We start from the raw sequence: 14907 nt of genomic DNA, 5'->3' as shown, positions 1-14907 counted from the left end.
TGACGAGGGTACTACGAGAGGTTCCAAAAAACGCCTTCCAGGGAGCATACGAAGCATGGAAATCGCGCTGGAAAAAATGTGTCGACGCCCAAGGATCCTACTTTGAAGAAATTTAAAGGTTTGTACCCATATGTTTAACAGATTTAAAAAAAAAAATGTGGTTGCATTACTTTCCGGACAGACCCTGTATTCGCTCGAAAAATTCTGTTTTTGAGAAAGATAGATTTATCTTCACGTGTCAATAATCAATAAAATATCCGCTACGTTACTCATATACAAAAGCATGTATGAACGCGTATGTATACGTATAGTAACAAGGGTTTTTAATTATCCAGAAGCGTCTGTGTCAGCAGAAGATTTTGGCGAACAAGGCGTCCTACTGTATTTGTCTTCTCCACCGGTGACAACGAAAGTATGGTATCGATTGGCTCGTGTCGGACTCGCGAATAAAATCCGACGAGAAAAACTCGATTTGATCGGCAACAATGAAAATTTTGATTCTCAGTTTCTTCAGCTGCAAGGCACGAGGTTGAAACAGCTTCTCGCGAAAAGGAACTTCACGTTTCATATTGTATAAACAACTAGACTATGCGAATCTTAAACTGTTTCGGTATATTTCGAGAGGTATGGCTGGTAACCACGAGTAGAGTAAAAAATGGGAACCGTTACAGTTGAATATACTCGCGAGGGTGGTCTTTTGAGATCTTCTTCCATCTGCGAAGAAATCGGAGGCGCATTATTCGATATTCGCGGCATTGGTATATCGATAATATTTAAACGATTATTTTAATTCTATGCGATCCATTGGCTGTGTATACGATTGTACTTTTTGTTGCGAGTTATACTGTGTCGACCCTGAGTTTACATTGGCTCTCTCTCTCTTTCTCTTTCTTTCTTTCTTTCTCACTTGCACTCTTTTTCTCTTTCTCCCTGCACGTTGATATCTAAATATTGTAACCGTAGAGTAAATCCTGCTGCGACAATAATTACTAGACTGCGGAATGTTATGCGTCTGCGATCTACTAACAATCTTCCAAAGTGTATAATAATATACCAACTACGATATAGTTTAACGGAATTCCATTTTATTTGTAACCTGTTGAATTTTCCGTAACCATTCCTCAAAATTATTAAAACGCTTCGGTGGGGTTCTAGTAAAATTGATGTTACTTCGAATGTCTTTACGGAACCGTGACATCTTCATAAACTTCCACAGTTTGGTAATTACGTTTCTTCTCACACGTAGACTTTCCGTTACCGTACCTTACGTATATATTATAAATACCTCTTTGAATCTCCCCTTTCGTTCACTCTTTTCTTTTTCTACATGATACACGTATTGACTAGCATGATTGCGAAAATGAAGATTGATCGCGTATTTTACTTAGCTTCCATGCGTTTCCTTCTGTTCCGCCTGCCTACGTACTCGTAATTCCTGGATTTGAGCAAAAGCAAACTGGCATTACGAGGTAAACTCAACCGAACAAACGATATCGCCGCCCGACTAGACTGTTTAGATGCGGTCGCGTGCTCGTTGAAGGTTCGTCGCGTTTAAAATAGGAACTTTCTCCATCGTCCGTTTACGTTATATCATCGACTATTTACAATATAACGTACCGGACTAAAACAGAATTAACAACGTGGCTTTCAAACGCGGAACCCATTTCCTCAGTGCACCCACACTGATCGGAGGGTGAACCGATCCAAGTCATTCTATTGGCCGTCTCTGTAAATACTATGCGTGTATATCGAACACTTGATTAATTGCCGCACGAAAGATCACGAAACAAGCAGGATAGACAGGCGAATGAATATAATAATAATAATAATAATAATAATAATAAAATCCTCTGAAAAGCACACATCCCAGAATGTTCGTCCACGACGCTGGAAACTGTAATCCGGCGAGAGGCGATTTGTGTAAATAAATAAATATCGAATATCAAAAACCATTCTACGCGTCCGAGTGCGCCGCTGGCACTGGTGCGATATCTCGGCGTGAGCAAGATATACGCTTTGTACGCTAAACAATGGATAAAATGGAACTCTGGTGGAGCCGCGTATATGAAAAATATATATAAACTTTTGCTAACTATTACCTTACACGTTAAATAGGAACCAATAACACGTGCTCAAATCGCAGACGCAGACGCGGAGAAACTGGTCCAGGAAATGCCGAAGGGGATCGGTTTCGGTGGTCTCAAGCGGGGCTCAGGGTGAACGAGGTGGTCAGCGTGTTGTTAATCCGCGATTTCACCGGCAAATAGACCAAGGCCGGTGCGAATCGTTTCTCGGAATTGGACTCCTCGCCGGTTTGCATAATCTCCTGTTCCTCTATCAAAAACGGCTGCATGATCGTTTTGTCGGGGTTCGAATTCATATCTTGCGGCATCGCGTAGCAGGCCGGCATCTTGTGTCTGTTCGCGACGTCTTTCAGCGTTCTGCTGAGTTCTGCGAGCACGCTGTCCGTGGGATCGCCGCCGATCGTCTTGTGATCCTTCCTCACATGCTTCTTGATTCGATTCAGATTGGTCGTCGCGTAGCCGCACTGCGCGCACTTGTACACACCCTGAGGAGTCACCTGGACCGCCGTGTCCTCCTGTCGTTGGCTCCTGACCGATTCGGGGATCGTTTGATTGGCAGTGACTTGCGGATTGTTCTCCATACGGTCGTCTTTTGTCTCCTGGTCGAACTTCTCTTTCGCTTCCGCCAGCTTCTCCATGTCCAGCCCTAAATGATTGAGAACCGGGGGCTGGAAATGAGACAGCAACGCGGGGAACTGGTGCGTCGTCAGTAGATGTTGATGCAACACCTCAGGCTGGTGAAAACCCTGCGAGCAGATCGGACACTGCAACGATTTCTCGCCCTCCGTGCTCTCCTGCGCGTTCACGTGGGATCGCTCGTGTAGGAAAAGGAACGGTAACACGGTCGTCGTGAAATTGCAATAAGAGCAACGGTAGCTTTTCAGCTGCTGATCCTCCGAGGATGATCCCAGCAAATTCGACAGCACTTGATTGCCCAGGCCGGCATACTCGGCCGACTTGATCTGCTGCGGAATATCAAATCCATTTGGTATCTTCAAGTTGGAGTTCGGATGATTTTTCGCGACGTTCGACACACGGTTGCCGGATTTGCTCGCTTGATATTGCTGTTCCATCTCGCGCCACTTGTCGACGCCGATCTTCCCATGATCGCCCATCAAGTGCGCCTTCAGCCACTTGATGCTGCGGAACCTTCTGTTGCAAATGGGACAGACCTCGGTGAAGTGAGTGAAGTATCTGTGACTGAGATCGCCGAGGTGCTCCGGCTTTAAGGCGTCGTCCGTGTTCACCGGCTCGTGAGCCTCTTGTTTCGTCGAGCTTGGCGTGTTCTCGTCCACGATCCCGTGAGTGTTGTGCTTGTGAACTCGCAAGAAGTACTTGCTGCACAATTCCTTGTTGCAGATGTTGCAGATCACTCCGCCGATCTGGGCACCGTTCTCGATCTCGATGCCGTGCATCCTTTGCATGTGCGTCTTCATGAAGTACTTGTTGCACAGCTCCTTGTTGCAGATCTCGCAGTAGCTCGACGTCGGCGTCATCGACATTACCTTCTTCTCGGTCGGCGTCTGGCTGGTCGGAGTCGAATTGGTCACCGTGGCTGTAGTCGTAGGTGTATGGGGAACGGAAGTCGAGATCGCTGCTGGTTGATGGTCCTCCGCGATGTGTCTTCGGAGAGCGTCTTGATTCGGGTACTCTTTGCCGCACAGAGTGCAGAAAGAGGAGGTTGTGGTTAAGGGAGACTTATCCTGCGGCGAGGATCTGGAGTCTTCTCCGATGGCACCGTGCTCCGTCACCATGTGAATGTGCAAGGCTGTTCTACTGTCGCAATCTTTGCCGCAGACGGCGCAGCACAAGCCTTTGCCCGACTTCAGCCCGTTCAACTGCAGCAGCATCGTCTGCAACTTCTGAAGATCTTCGGAGATCGAGTCGTTCCGTTGATCCGGCTGTTCCAGGTCGCTCTCCTGTTTCGGCGACTGTTGTTCCTCGCTCTCGTGCATCTTCCGACAGTGCGCCTGGTACAGACCGATCGTTTGAAACCGTATGTCGCAGGTCTTGCACTCGTAATCCTCCCCCGTGCGTTCGTTCGACTCGGTGCTGCACGCGCTCTCCGCCACGATCAGATTCAAAGGGCTGGTCTGCACTTGATGCCAGGTAGCCGCGGATCCTGGGTTGCTCGGCGACTTCTCGTTCTCCTGAACGGAGATCCCGTGCCTCTTCATTTTATGCGTGCGTAGGAAATACTTGTTACAGTACTCTTTACAACATATCTCGCAGAACGCTTCCGGATTTATGACTCCTAAACGACGCAGCCGATCGGCGTTAAATCCGGCGTCCCTCGCCTGCTGAATCGATTGAGGCGATAGGTGTCTGGGCGCTGGCATGAACGTCGCGTCTTCCTGCTCGACCCCGTACTCTTGCTTGAAAAGCGTCTCCATGCCGCCCGGACTGTCTCTCGGGGTCGGCTCCCTGTCTTCCTCGTTCTGCGAGAAAATCATCTGGGTCGCTTCCTGCGAATGATCAGGCAGCTCGGTGTGCATCTTCTGTTTGTGCTTGCGCATCGAGTCCTCGTTTTTAAAGCGTTTTTGGCAGAGATCGCAAGCCACGGTTGGCGTGGGCGGGGTCGCGGGTGGCTCCAGCTTGATCATGCTGTTTGGAAAGTTGGTCGGATAGAGCGGCGCGGTAAGGTTATTGTCCGCCGTGCTGGGTCCGGGCGAGTCGACGTAGATCCCGTGCTTGTTGGCCTTGTGCGTCTTCAGGAAATACTTGTTGCAGAACTCTTTATTGCACAGGTCGCAGTACGCGTCCGGGTTGAAGATCCTCATCGGCGTCTGTCCCATCGGCGGGCGGACTATGTGGCTAGAATCGGTTAGCGGGAACGCGGGCAATGGTAGATACTGCGCCAACGCGCCGGGAAACCCTTGCAGGGTTTGCAAATGGTTCGGTAACGCGGAGAGCTGGTTCACGGGACTCGGCCACAGTTCCTCGTTTTGCGATTGCATCTGCGATTGCACGTGTTGCCCCGACGACGCGCTTAGCCAATTGGTCGCGAAGCTCTTTACGCTGAGCAGGTTCACGGGGTTCTCGGATTGGTCCGGTTGCTGCGGCGGCGGTTCCGCTTTGATCGCGTCGATCGGCGAGCCAGTACGATTCGGAGGACCGGCTAGCCGAGCCGCGGACCCGTGCTCGCTATCGAGATGCGCGTTCAACGTAGCCTTGCTGTCGAAAAACTGACTGCAATACTGGCAGCGGAACTCGTTATTCAGGTTGTCGTCGCCGCGCATCGACGACTGGCTCGGTATGGGTGACTGCGTCGACAGCTTACCTTCGCTGCCCTCGTCCTCCTCTTCGTCCTCGTTCGACTCCTCGTGCACGCCGCTCGTCAGTGTCGAGGAGAATCTTACGGGCGTCGTTTGTTTCCGCCTCTTCTTCGGTCCTGTCGAGTCGACGTCGACGCGGAGACGTTTCCTGGCGTCGCTGCGCTCCCCGCAACTCGACCCATCGCTGTCCAATTCCGTCAAGTCCGATATCGTCGTTTCATGCGCCATCGTCGAGGACATCGTCTGCTCTACACGACAGGCCTCCGTTCCGCTCCGCTCCGCGCTCTTAGATCTCGTCACCCTGTCCAACACAAGTTCGCCACGTGTTATTATTATCTATAGTCGCGCTCGTTCAAATGCAAACGCGGGATTGGATCGCACGCGTGTTTCTCAGTCGCTAATTAACAAAATTCTTCTCGCGACGATTGATATATTTCTTATGACGAAGGGTTCCTAAGACCGGATACATCATCGTCTAACGAGTGAAGGAGAAGCGTGTATACACAACACACAAGTATGATGTGTCAAGGCTCGTTTGGACGCCCTACACGCGAATGGACACGGTCCGAAAAGGGAGGCGTTTGGGGAACGCGTTATATGAGTCATATGTACGCCCAACGTTTGGGGCTGCACACGGAGCAATAGTAGGAATATGCATTTTGTGAGCTCTGTGATTACTAATTGAAGTTGACAGACCCGTGCCGCGGTGTCCACTAAATAATCCATGGGTCATTTCCGAGCTGCTCGAATTTCAGGTAATGCCAGTGTACGGTACAATGAGCCGATGTCAACGCGAAATAAATGGAAACCGAGCAAAATGACTGACAAACAACCGTGTCGTCGAGGAAAACGGAATAGGAGAATTTTATCGTGTATATCGTTTTCTTACCAGCGCACGATTTCACCCAGAGAAGAAACGATCGCCTTCGTTTCGAATGTTGCCGGTTAGGCATCCTGGTTCTCGCATCTTCCGATAAGTGTTGTCGAGTGCAAATAAATCAGCTCCGAAATAACACAATTCCGCGGAGCGTCACGCGGAAGAACTTTATCGGTCATTTTTATCGCGTGCAAACACTGCCACTTTTTCCTCGACGACAGCACAAACGATCACACGGGCCTCGCACTTCTCGACAGTTCAAGACGACGCGACGGAGATTTCAGGAAGGCGTCACTGGCACGTGGCGAGGGTTGGTACATCGAACACGAAGGGTAGTCACCTTCCGGGCGACGTTGCTCGGAGCGAGCACTCGAAAGAATCGGGCACGCGATAGAAATTGTACAATTTTACAGATCGATGGGGCGGATGGGACTCGGCGTGTGCCGATCGGGGAGGATCAATGGGTCGAAATTATCGGGAGGATCGATTCGACGAAAGAATGAAGAGGCGGATGAACAAGGCGAAGATTCTTCGGAGAGATTTAAGGACCGAGACGAACAGCTGTAGGCAAGACGTCAACGAAGTTCAGAGATATTGAAAAGGTGCTAATCTACGGTCCCTCGCAGGCTTACGCCTCTCTGGGCTCTCCCAGGTTACTGTTAGGTGCAGGCACGGTGCCCTGCGAAGGGCCTGTCACATCGTTTTCGTCCCTACCACCTTCGAAGAGCTACCGCACAAATATCCCCCACCCCACCACATACTAACGAAGCAGCACTCACTGCCATCCCCGAACAGATGATTTCTAAAATGCCGTGATCGATTCTCGCGCGATTGAACTCGCTGCATATACGATTCGAATACGCTCTGATGGCCAGAGCGATAATTAATTACTTTGTCCATCGAGATTAGGCTACTACGGAAATGTTACAGTTTTTATGTTTGGAATCCATCGGACGATAAAAGAACAATCGATCTTCTGTTTTTATTTGTTAATTGATCGGCATAGTACCGAAACGGATCAATCATTTTTGAACTGTCCTCTGTTTGTGAACTGACAAAAATATCGATTACTCCAAGTTTACGTTTTATCTCTGATCGTTTCGACATGATCTCGATGTTTTTGTGTTCCATAATTTATCGATTTCCGTGTAAACGAGGGCAAAGATTTTTAATTCAGCTGACCGATAATGACGCAGCATTCTACTTTACGGATTGAACGTTCGAAGCGAAACGGGGGTTATTATTTGACATTCGAATGTGTCCGCGCGTCTGCGTGTCAGTCTACGGAAATTGGATTACGCGGGGGTTGAAAACAGGACTATGGGATCGGGATCAGCGAAGGAAGGGGGTCCTCTGATGCAAAACCCGCATTTCTGCGCAACGTTTCACGGATTTTCGAAAAATACGCGTAAATACGCCCGTATGGCTTGTCGAAGGGCCGACGGGCGAGCGTGTGCGTGTCTGTGAACGTGTACGTGTACGCGCGAGTATTGGGGAAAAGCTTTCGCAACGTTTCTGTCCAAAATTGGATGAATGACAGCGAATGAATGGAAAGGGGGACCAGAAATGGGGAATTTCGTGTCTTTCACGAAAGGGTGTCGAGGAAAACATGTTGTTAGAGAGTAGAAAGCGTGAAGGATCGAGGTGTGGGGTTGAAAATAATCATCGAGTCTGCGGCGAAGGGATGGAAGAGGTATTATAAACGATGCGCATGCATTGCATATGCCTTTCCTCAGTTCCCTCGAATCATTTCGCGGGCAGAAATTGCGTGGGCAGACCGCGTGTCGCACAGTAAACAACGTGCTGGCCACGCCAATACAACGATGCTGCGACAACATATGTCGCGGATGCGCATATATTTGCAGCTGGCCGGCTTTTGGTCTGGTGGAAACGATGCCGCGATAAATTATGCGTTTCGGCGGGGATAGCATCGCGATTAATATTTGAACGCGAAAAAATCGATGTGATCCGACCGAACGGAACGTAAACGTAACGGAACGAAATGGAACAGGGCACACCAATATACATATATTTTCTCGATGGACGCGTGTGCACCTACGCGCGCGCGCGCGTTTTCCGCGTACGAGAAATTAGTAAAGTAATCTAGAAATTCGGGAACGATACGTTTGTCGACGGATGCTTATTGGGTTGAACGTCGGGGAAGAAAAGCAGGCCGATAGCGGCCCGGAATGTCTGGAATCGATAAGAGTTAGCGAACGGCGAATTATAGAAGTTCCGTGTGCGGGGCGTTCGATCATCCCCGTTCTCGAACTCTCGAAAGAAAAGCTCTCTCCCGCGAACTTTTTGCGCTCGTCCTCCCTCTCGCGTGCGTGTGCCCGTTAGAGAACGCCGCGCCGGGGTTGTGCGTGGGTGTGCGCGCGGGTGCGTTTATATGTGATTTCAGTAGAGGCCTATTGATCGAGCGGCGAACTTCACTGGTCCGCACACGCGCATAAGTCTGCTCGTAAACAAGACAAATATCATCGCACCAGTCCTGAAAATCTATCCGCCCACCCTCTTTTTCTTTAAACGCCCGAGGGCGATTTCACCGTCGCGTCTTCGACCCTCTTGCAACGAGACTCGAACCGCAATCGAATTTTATTATATCAACCTATCGACGTATCTCTTAATTTCTTCTCACTCGGAGTTCGCGTTATTAAATGTTTCCGAGACAATGTAATTAGGGAGGATGGGACGAGTCTAAATTCTACTAATTCTGTCATAGTTCCATGGGTAGATCTTTGCAGGTTTACGACGTTTGTTTGTCGATAAACTGGAGCACAGTCTTCGAAGATACGCGGAGAATGTCTATCGGATGCGTTTCGTAGAAATCGAAAGCACTCGTGTGACAAAAGGAAAGCGTTATCCAGTTTGCGTTATAATCGCACTGGGGATCGCGGGGCTATGGTAAAAGGTGTGATTCACATAAAGGTGGGGATCACGGAAAGTTGGATCTGCGCAATGCGTGTCGTCGGATGAACCACGTGGAGTATTCGCATGCAAAAGACGTCGCCGGATATCGGACGGTCTTTTAGTCTCCTCTGAATGGGCAACGGTGTAGTGTCGTTTTATAAATTCCACGTTGATAGTAATCGCACACCTTAATTCTAGTTTCTTATTTTAATGGTGAAACCGATGAGCTAATCGGACGTAGCTAGACGTTCTAATCGGTTGCAGAAAAATATCAACAATATCTTGGCGAAGGTCGAGCGATTCCGCACTAATCTTATTGCGTACGACAAATTCATTCCTTCGATAAACGATCGAATCGGATGTATTTCCCTTTCCCGGCCGGCCGGCCGGCCTTCTTCCGTCCGTTCATAATCCGTGAACGGCCGCCGTTTAAAGGAAAACTTAATGAGTGCGTTACGCTGATCGTATAATAGCAAACGCGCGATTTCGGAATGATTTACGACGTTTATCGTGCGCTACTTACCGTAATCAGCGGCTTGTCGGCCATGTGGAGCAGCCCGAAATATTCGCGATCGGCCGTTTTCTTCTCGTTATCCATTTGTTAATTATCGCGATACGACGATGAGTCGTTTTCATTGAGTGAGGCACGGTCTCGCGACTGATAAAGGCGACGATAACGACGATAACATCACTTTATTCACTGCGCACTGAAAGCCCAGAAAAACAATGGAAAACGTGTGTGGATGTGGATGTGTGTGTGTGTGTTCAACGCAGTCTTCGACGTCTTCGTCAACGAGACCGAGGAACTCGGCTCGCCGAAACGTGTGGGGTAATGAGACGGAACAAAAAGATAAATAAATAACTACAGCGAAAATAATTGCGAGGAACGGTCTACGAGTCTCTCTACTTACTATTGTTTTGGCCATCATGCCACGATGGCGGCCATACTTGATATGAGAAAGTATCCCCCACATTGTCCACGGCCATCTACTAATTCCCCCATACACCCCCGCGCTGAATTCAACCCCACCCCCTTCCCCGCTGCTGCCCCCATACCACGCTCCTAGTCCCCCCCAGCGAACTCACCCCTTACTCCTTGTTACCCTCTTTCAAAGTCAGGGACGACGTCTTGCTAGGTTCCGCCGGCTCCTTGTGTCTTCTTCGGAACGGAATTCTTCGATTTCGTCGAACGGTAACATTTCCGCGAAACGTTTGCTAAACGTTCAGCCGCATAATACACCACTGTCAGGAGTTCCAGGATGCTTCGAATATCCTCACGATATCGATCGTCGACCAGGACTTTCCGTTCAACGACGATAGAAGGACATATCATCGAGCCGTTCAAACAAATCTGACAACGATGCTCTATCAGCAGAGAAAAAAACAGAAATGTTTTACGAGAATGTGAGCAGGGTGTCCGCAGAGAGGCATCCGTCACTGCGAGAAGGTCTTTCTTCGTTAAGACGCTTCCTACTCTCTCCAGCTTACGCACCTGCACACACGTGTGTTAAAAAAGGCGCCTGCTCACACGCACACACGCTCACACACGCGCGCACACACAGCTCCGTCTACAGCCTACGGACTAACACCGTCCTGCCCGCGGCTCGGCACGAGTAGTCCTATACCCCAGTTCACAGTCATTCCTACGGCCCTAAAGTAGGCTTGGCGAGGACGAGGGCGAGGGCGAGGGCGAGGGTGAAAGGTCCGAGAGGGAACCCGAGGGAAGCCGAAAGAAAAGACGGGGAACGAAGTCGAAACGGAAAGAGAAAGTGAAGAAAAGTGGGGAGCGGGGGAGGGAGGGTTGCCGCGCGCTCTCGGGGTGGCATTTTTACTGGTCACTCGGAATTCGGTTCCCCCACCACGCGGAATCAGATGACTCTCCCCTCGCCCCCCTCAAGCCGAACCACCACCCTCACCCTGAGCTTTCCATCTGCCCTGACCCCGTGTCACCCCACTTCAGCCTCTAGCCCGGCAACTACCCTCACGCAGCAAATTAGTTTAGCCTCACGGACAAGACCGGACTGGTACAAGCCTCCTCTCAGGAGTTTCCTTCCATTCCATGGGAAATGACGCGCAGAATCTTGCGAGATACACTCGCACCTAGACCAATCAGATATCTTTTTTTTCGAAAAGTACTCGAGGGAGTTTGCGCGCGATGACTGGTCGAAGGTTGCCACGGCTCTCTTGCTCGCGTTCTGATACTTTACGATCCGTTCTCTCTCTCCCCCCACCGCCAAATCGACTTGCGAACACAGTCTTCCTTTTTCCTTGACGACACCGACAACATTTTCGAACGTTTACGGTGGGAAAGTATTGTTTTCGATATTCGGATGCTGACGCACGACGCACGACGCACGACGGTGTTCAAATTGATTTCGAGTCGACCGATCGAAATGAAATTCAACAAGTGCCTGATTTACGATACACCGTCGTTGCCGCTCTTGTGCGGGGATATAAATAATTAACGGATGCAAGCAAATTCACCGACACACGGACGTCCATGTTTGATTGTATACATATACGGCACCTCTTTCGTTTCGAATGAAATTGCTCTGTCAGCTCCGATTCACCTTCCGGCCTGCTAGCTGACACTTTACTTGCAATTTAATCGCGCTCCGCCATGCCCATAATGATATGTTGCGTGTCGCTCGTTGCACCCGTTGCGTCCCGCACCTGTTTCGCGAAATGCTTTCGTTTGTACGTTGATAAAAAAGATCGACATGATCGTGTATAATTCAAAAAATAAATTAGACCGACTGGCCAGAAACGTACGAGCGAACGTAGGGGCGTTCCGCTCTGCGGTCGCAAACTTGTCACGCGATTCTATGCGGTATTGATAATGATAATGAAGTCGGTTCGACTCGCATTGGCTGTTCAAAATTAATGATATTACCGGAGGAACTCTGCGAGTCGTAGGCCAATAATTTCGAATTGCATGGCGCATTTCAATTGGCGGGCCGCGTCTGCCTAGACCGGTGCTCGTTTTCCCAACCGACGTTGTTGCCCCGTTACCTAGGGTACCGGAACACGCTGCTGCGTTCGATCATCTTTCGCTGATCAACGCACTTTTCATCGTTCCCGATCCGATCAAAAGTCAAGCCATCTTATGAGCCAGCAATTATTTTTACAATCACTAGCTCCAATCGAAGTTCATCGATTTCCTTTTGTTCAACCCTCACGTACTGCACCCGTACGCAAAATAAAAATTGTCTACCATTTGAAATTTTATTTATTCAGAATCATCTTTGTCATAAATACATAAAATCCACAGTCTCGGTGATCGATAAGCCATTGCTTAGGATAGTTGCAAGGAAGAACGATTGACGCATTTACAAAAGAGTCGAGAAACCTAATTCGAAAGGCGCAATAACAATTAACATTAGCGATCGAAAATTTAAAAGGCAGTATCTCGAAAGTGAAAGTACATATGCGACACGGAGCGCTCTTCCTTGCAACCACAGAGTTTAGATCGATAGTTTTGGATGTGGCGTGGCGCTGTTTTTTTTTTTGCTGACGAACTGGTCAACGAGAAAGCGAAAAAAAGACTTTTGTACGATTCCGTACGGTAGCAATGAACTGGCGGATGCATTTCTCAAGCACGCGCGCGATTGTGCCTCGGTCAGCAGCTTCCCTTTTGCACTTTTTTTTTCGTTCATCCCTCCTGAATAATGAAATCACCGGTGGGAACAAAAAAAAAATCGGAAAAAAGTGGACGAGTAGCCGTGTGTCACTGGACCGCGGGTCACACGGACGGTCACGGATCCGACGATTCAATAGCGGATCTCGTTTACGTTTTTTCTCTAGTGAAAAGTATCGTGCAATGAAGCCGAACGAGCTGGCGCAAAAAGATACACGCATTCAGTTTACAACGACTGATGGATCACCGTGTGTAATTTAGCTTGATTGAGTTAACGTACCTGGTGCCCGTCAGGTGCTAATTAAACTTTCATTCCGTGCCCGGGACGTTGCACAGTAATTACAGTTTGCTCTCGTAGTAATTCTCATTTCGTTACGCTCCGTCCAAACAATGGAGCAAATTCTAAGAACAATGGCGAACATTAATACTGTTTGCTTGAGAAACTTTATCGTAGCCGTTGCTTTAGTACAAGTTTTTAAAAATCGTTGATTTTTTTTGTAATTTCCATGTTTTCTATGCGTTTTGCAACCCGCGTTCTATATTCCGATCTTCTGATCTGCTCGCGCTTTCCGATAGTATACATAGTTTAATGGACAGATGCCGAGGGAACGCGCAGCCGCAGACAGCGAGAAAGAAACACCAGAATAAAAAATTTGCTTTTCTTGGTACGAACGTAATAAAAGGCAAACGATCGGCATCGTGAAATATAATCACCAAAGCGTCCCGGATCAATTCGGCATTATTAGCTCGAGCCAAAAGAGGGTCGTCCATTACTGGACAGCTGGACAATAGTAGCCCTATATGCGATTTTTTCTCCCTCCCCTTTGTCTCTCTCTCTCTTCCTCTCCCCGTTTCTCTCTCGTTTTCTATAGTGTACAGTGTACAGGGCGGAAGGAAATTATACATCATGACCACCACTGCGGCGTAATTTTAGACCTTTCTGTGAACTTGAATTTCAAAATTAAACTTTGCGGCTTCATTGCAGCAAAGTTGCACAATTTTTTACTTTACAGTCAGCGGCGATATTAAGTGGACACCCTTAAAAGTCGCATAACTTTTTAAAAATTGGTCCAAAGGACTTGAAGTTTTTTAAGATGTTAGACCGGCTAGTTCGCTAGAGAATAAGTAAACAAAAATTTATTAAAATATAATAATATAATAATTAAAATTAAAATTTGTTATTAATATAATAATTATTTATTATTCACCCTGAAGGGTGAAAGTGCATTTCGCCCTTACGTGATCATCTCTAAATGTTTGTAGCTCATTGCAATGTTGACCGATTTCGATGAAATTTTCAATATGTATATAAGTTACCGAAATTTGTAAAACACATTTTTTAAATGATCGTTACAGGCCCAGATAAAAAAGTTGACAAAACATCATTTTTTAAATTTTGTATGATTCCTACCAATTGCAATCTTAATAAATTTTTGTTGACTTATTCTCTAGCGAACTAGCCGGTCTAACATCTTTAAAAAATTCAAGTCCTTTGGACCAATTTTTAAAAAGTTATGCGATTTTTAAGGGTGTCCACTTAATATTGCCGCTGACTGTACTTATTTTTTTCACGTATCCCAAAATGAAAGTATTATTACTACCCCAGTTTCCCCTACGTTTAAGAAATATTAATGCAAGATTTTACTAACGTAACGAATGTTAATTCTTGAAATTTATTTTTATGAAACAGTCGCGTGTTTATTTTAACATTAAGAGTTGCACGAGACGCAAGTTGGTTCTTCAATTCTGTCGCTCTAATTAGTTTTTGCGATTCGAGCTTCCGGAACTTTTAAAACAGCTCGTTTATCACGAATAATATCGCTTTAGTTAATAACCAATTCTTTTTAATAACACTTGGCGTATGTCCAACAGTAGATAAAATGTGACACGGCTAGGAAAATAATATTGGTTCACGTAACGCGGGGATATGCTGTTCCTTTGTGGTTTCCTGTTTGTGTGAAGTGTTCCGATGGTTTTATTGGGGTGCGTCATTCAAGATATTATATATCGTATATCGGTACAGTAGAAAACTGTGCCAGGTAAATCGTTTCTATAGCATCTGTCGATAAGCACTGCGTCGTTCTTGGAATCGCCGCCTACACAGATAGTGCACACAGGCAT

General features: G+C 47.7%; 1 protein-coding gene across 5 annotated transcripts; it reads right to left on the bottom strand.

Moving 5' to 3' along the window:
- Positions 1 to 580: 580 nt before the first annotated feature.
- LOC143210070 (uncharacterized) lies at positions 581 to 11484 on the bottom strand. Of its 5 annotated transcripts, XM_076426544.1 has the most exons (4): positions 10642 to 11481; positions 10236 to 10514; positions 9673 to 9856; positions 581 to 5660 (listed from the first exon to the last, which is right to left on the bottom strand). In XM_076426544.1, exon 4 carries the CDS (start codon positions 5597 to 5599, stop codon positions 2201 to 2203), a length of 3399 nt encoding a protein of 1132 aa, XP_076282659.1. In that variant the 5' UTR covers positions 5600 to 5660; positions 9673 to 9856; positions 10236 to 10514; positions 10642 to 11481; the 3' UTR covers positions 581 to 2200. The 5 variants fall into 5 exon arrangements, with proteins under 5 accessions (XP_076282659.1, XP_076282657.1, XP_076282658.1 ...); XM_076426542.1 differs by having other exon boundaries at positions 10236 to 11481; XM_076426543.1 differs by lacking the exons at positions 10236 to 10514; positions 10642 to 11481 and adding an exon at positions 10061 to 10147.
- Positions 11485 to 14907: the final 3423 nt, after the last annotated feature.

The sequence above is a fragment of the Lasioglossum baleicum genome, chromosome 6 (assembly GCF_051020765.1).
Source record: "Lasioglossum baleicum chromosome 6, iyLasBale1, whole genome shotgun sequence".
In the NCBI taxonomy this organism is placed as follows: Eukaryota; Metazoa; Arthropoda; class Insecta; order Hymenoptera; family Halictidae; genus Lasioglossum; species Lasioglossum baleicum.
This window is presented reverse-complemented; position numbering and strand designations above follow the sequence as displayed.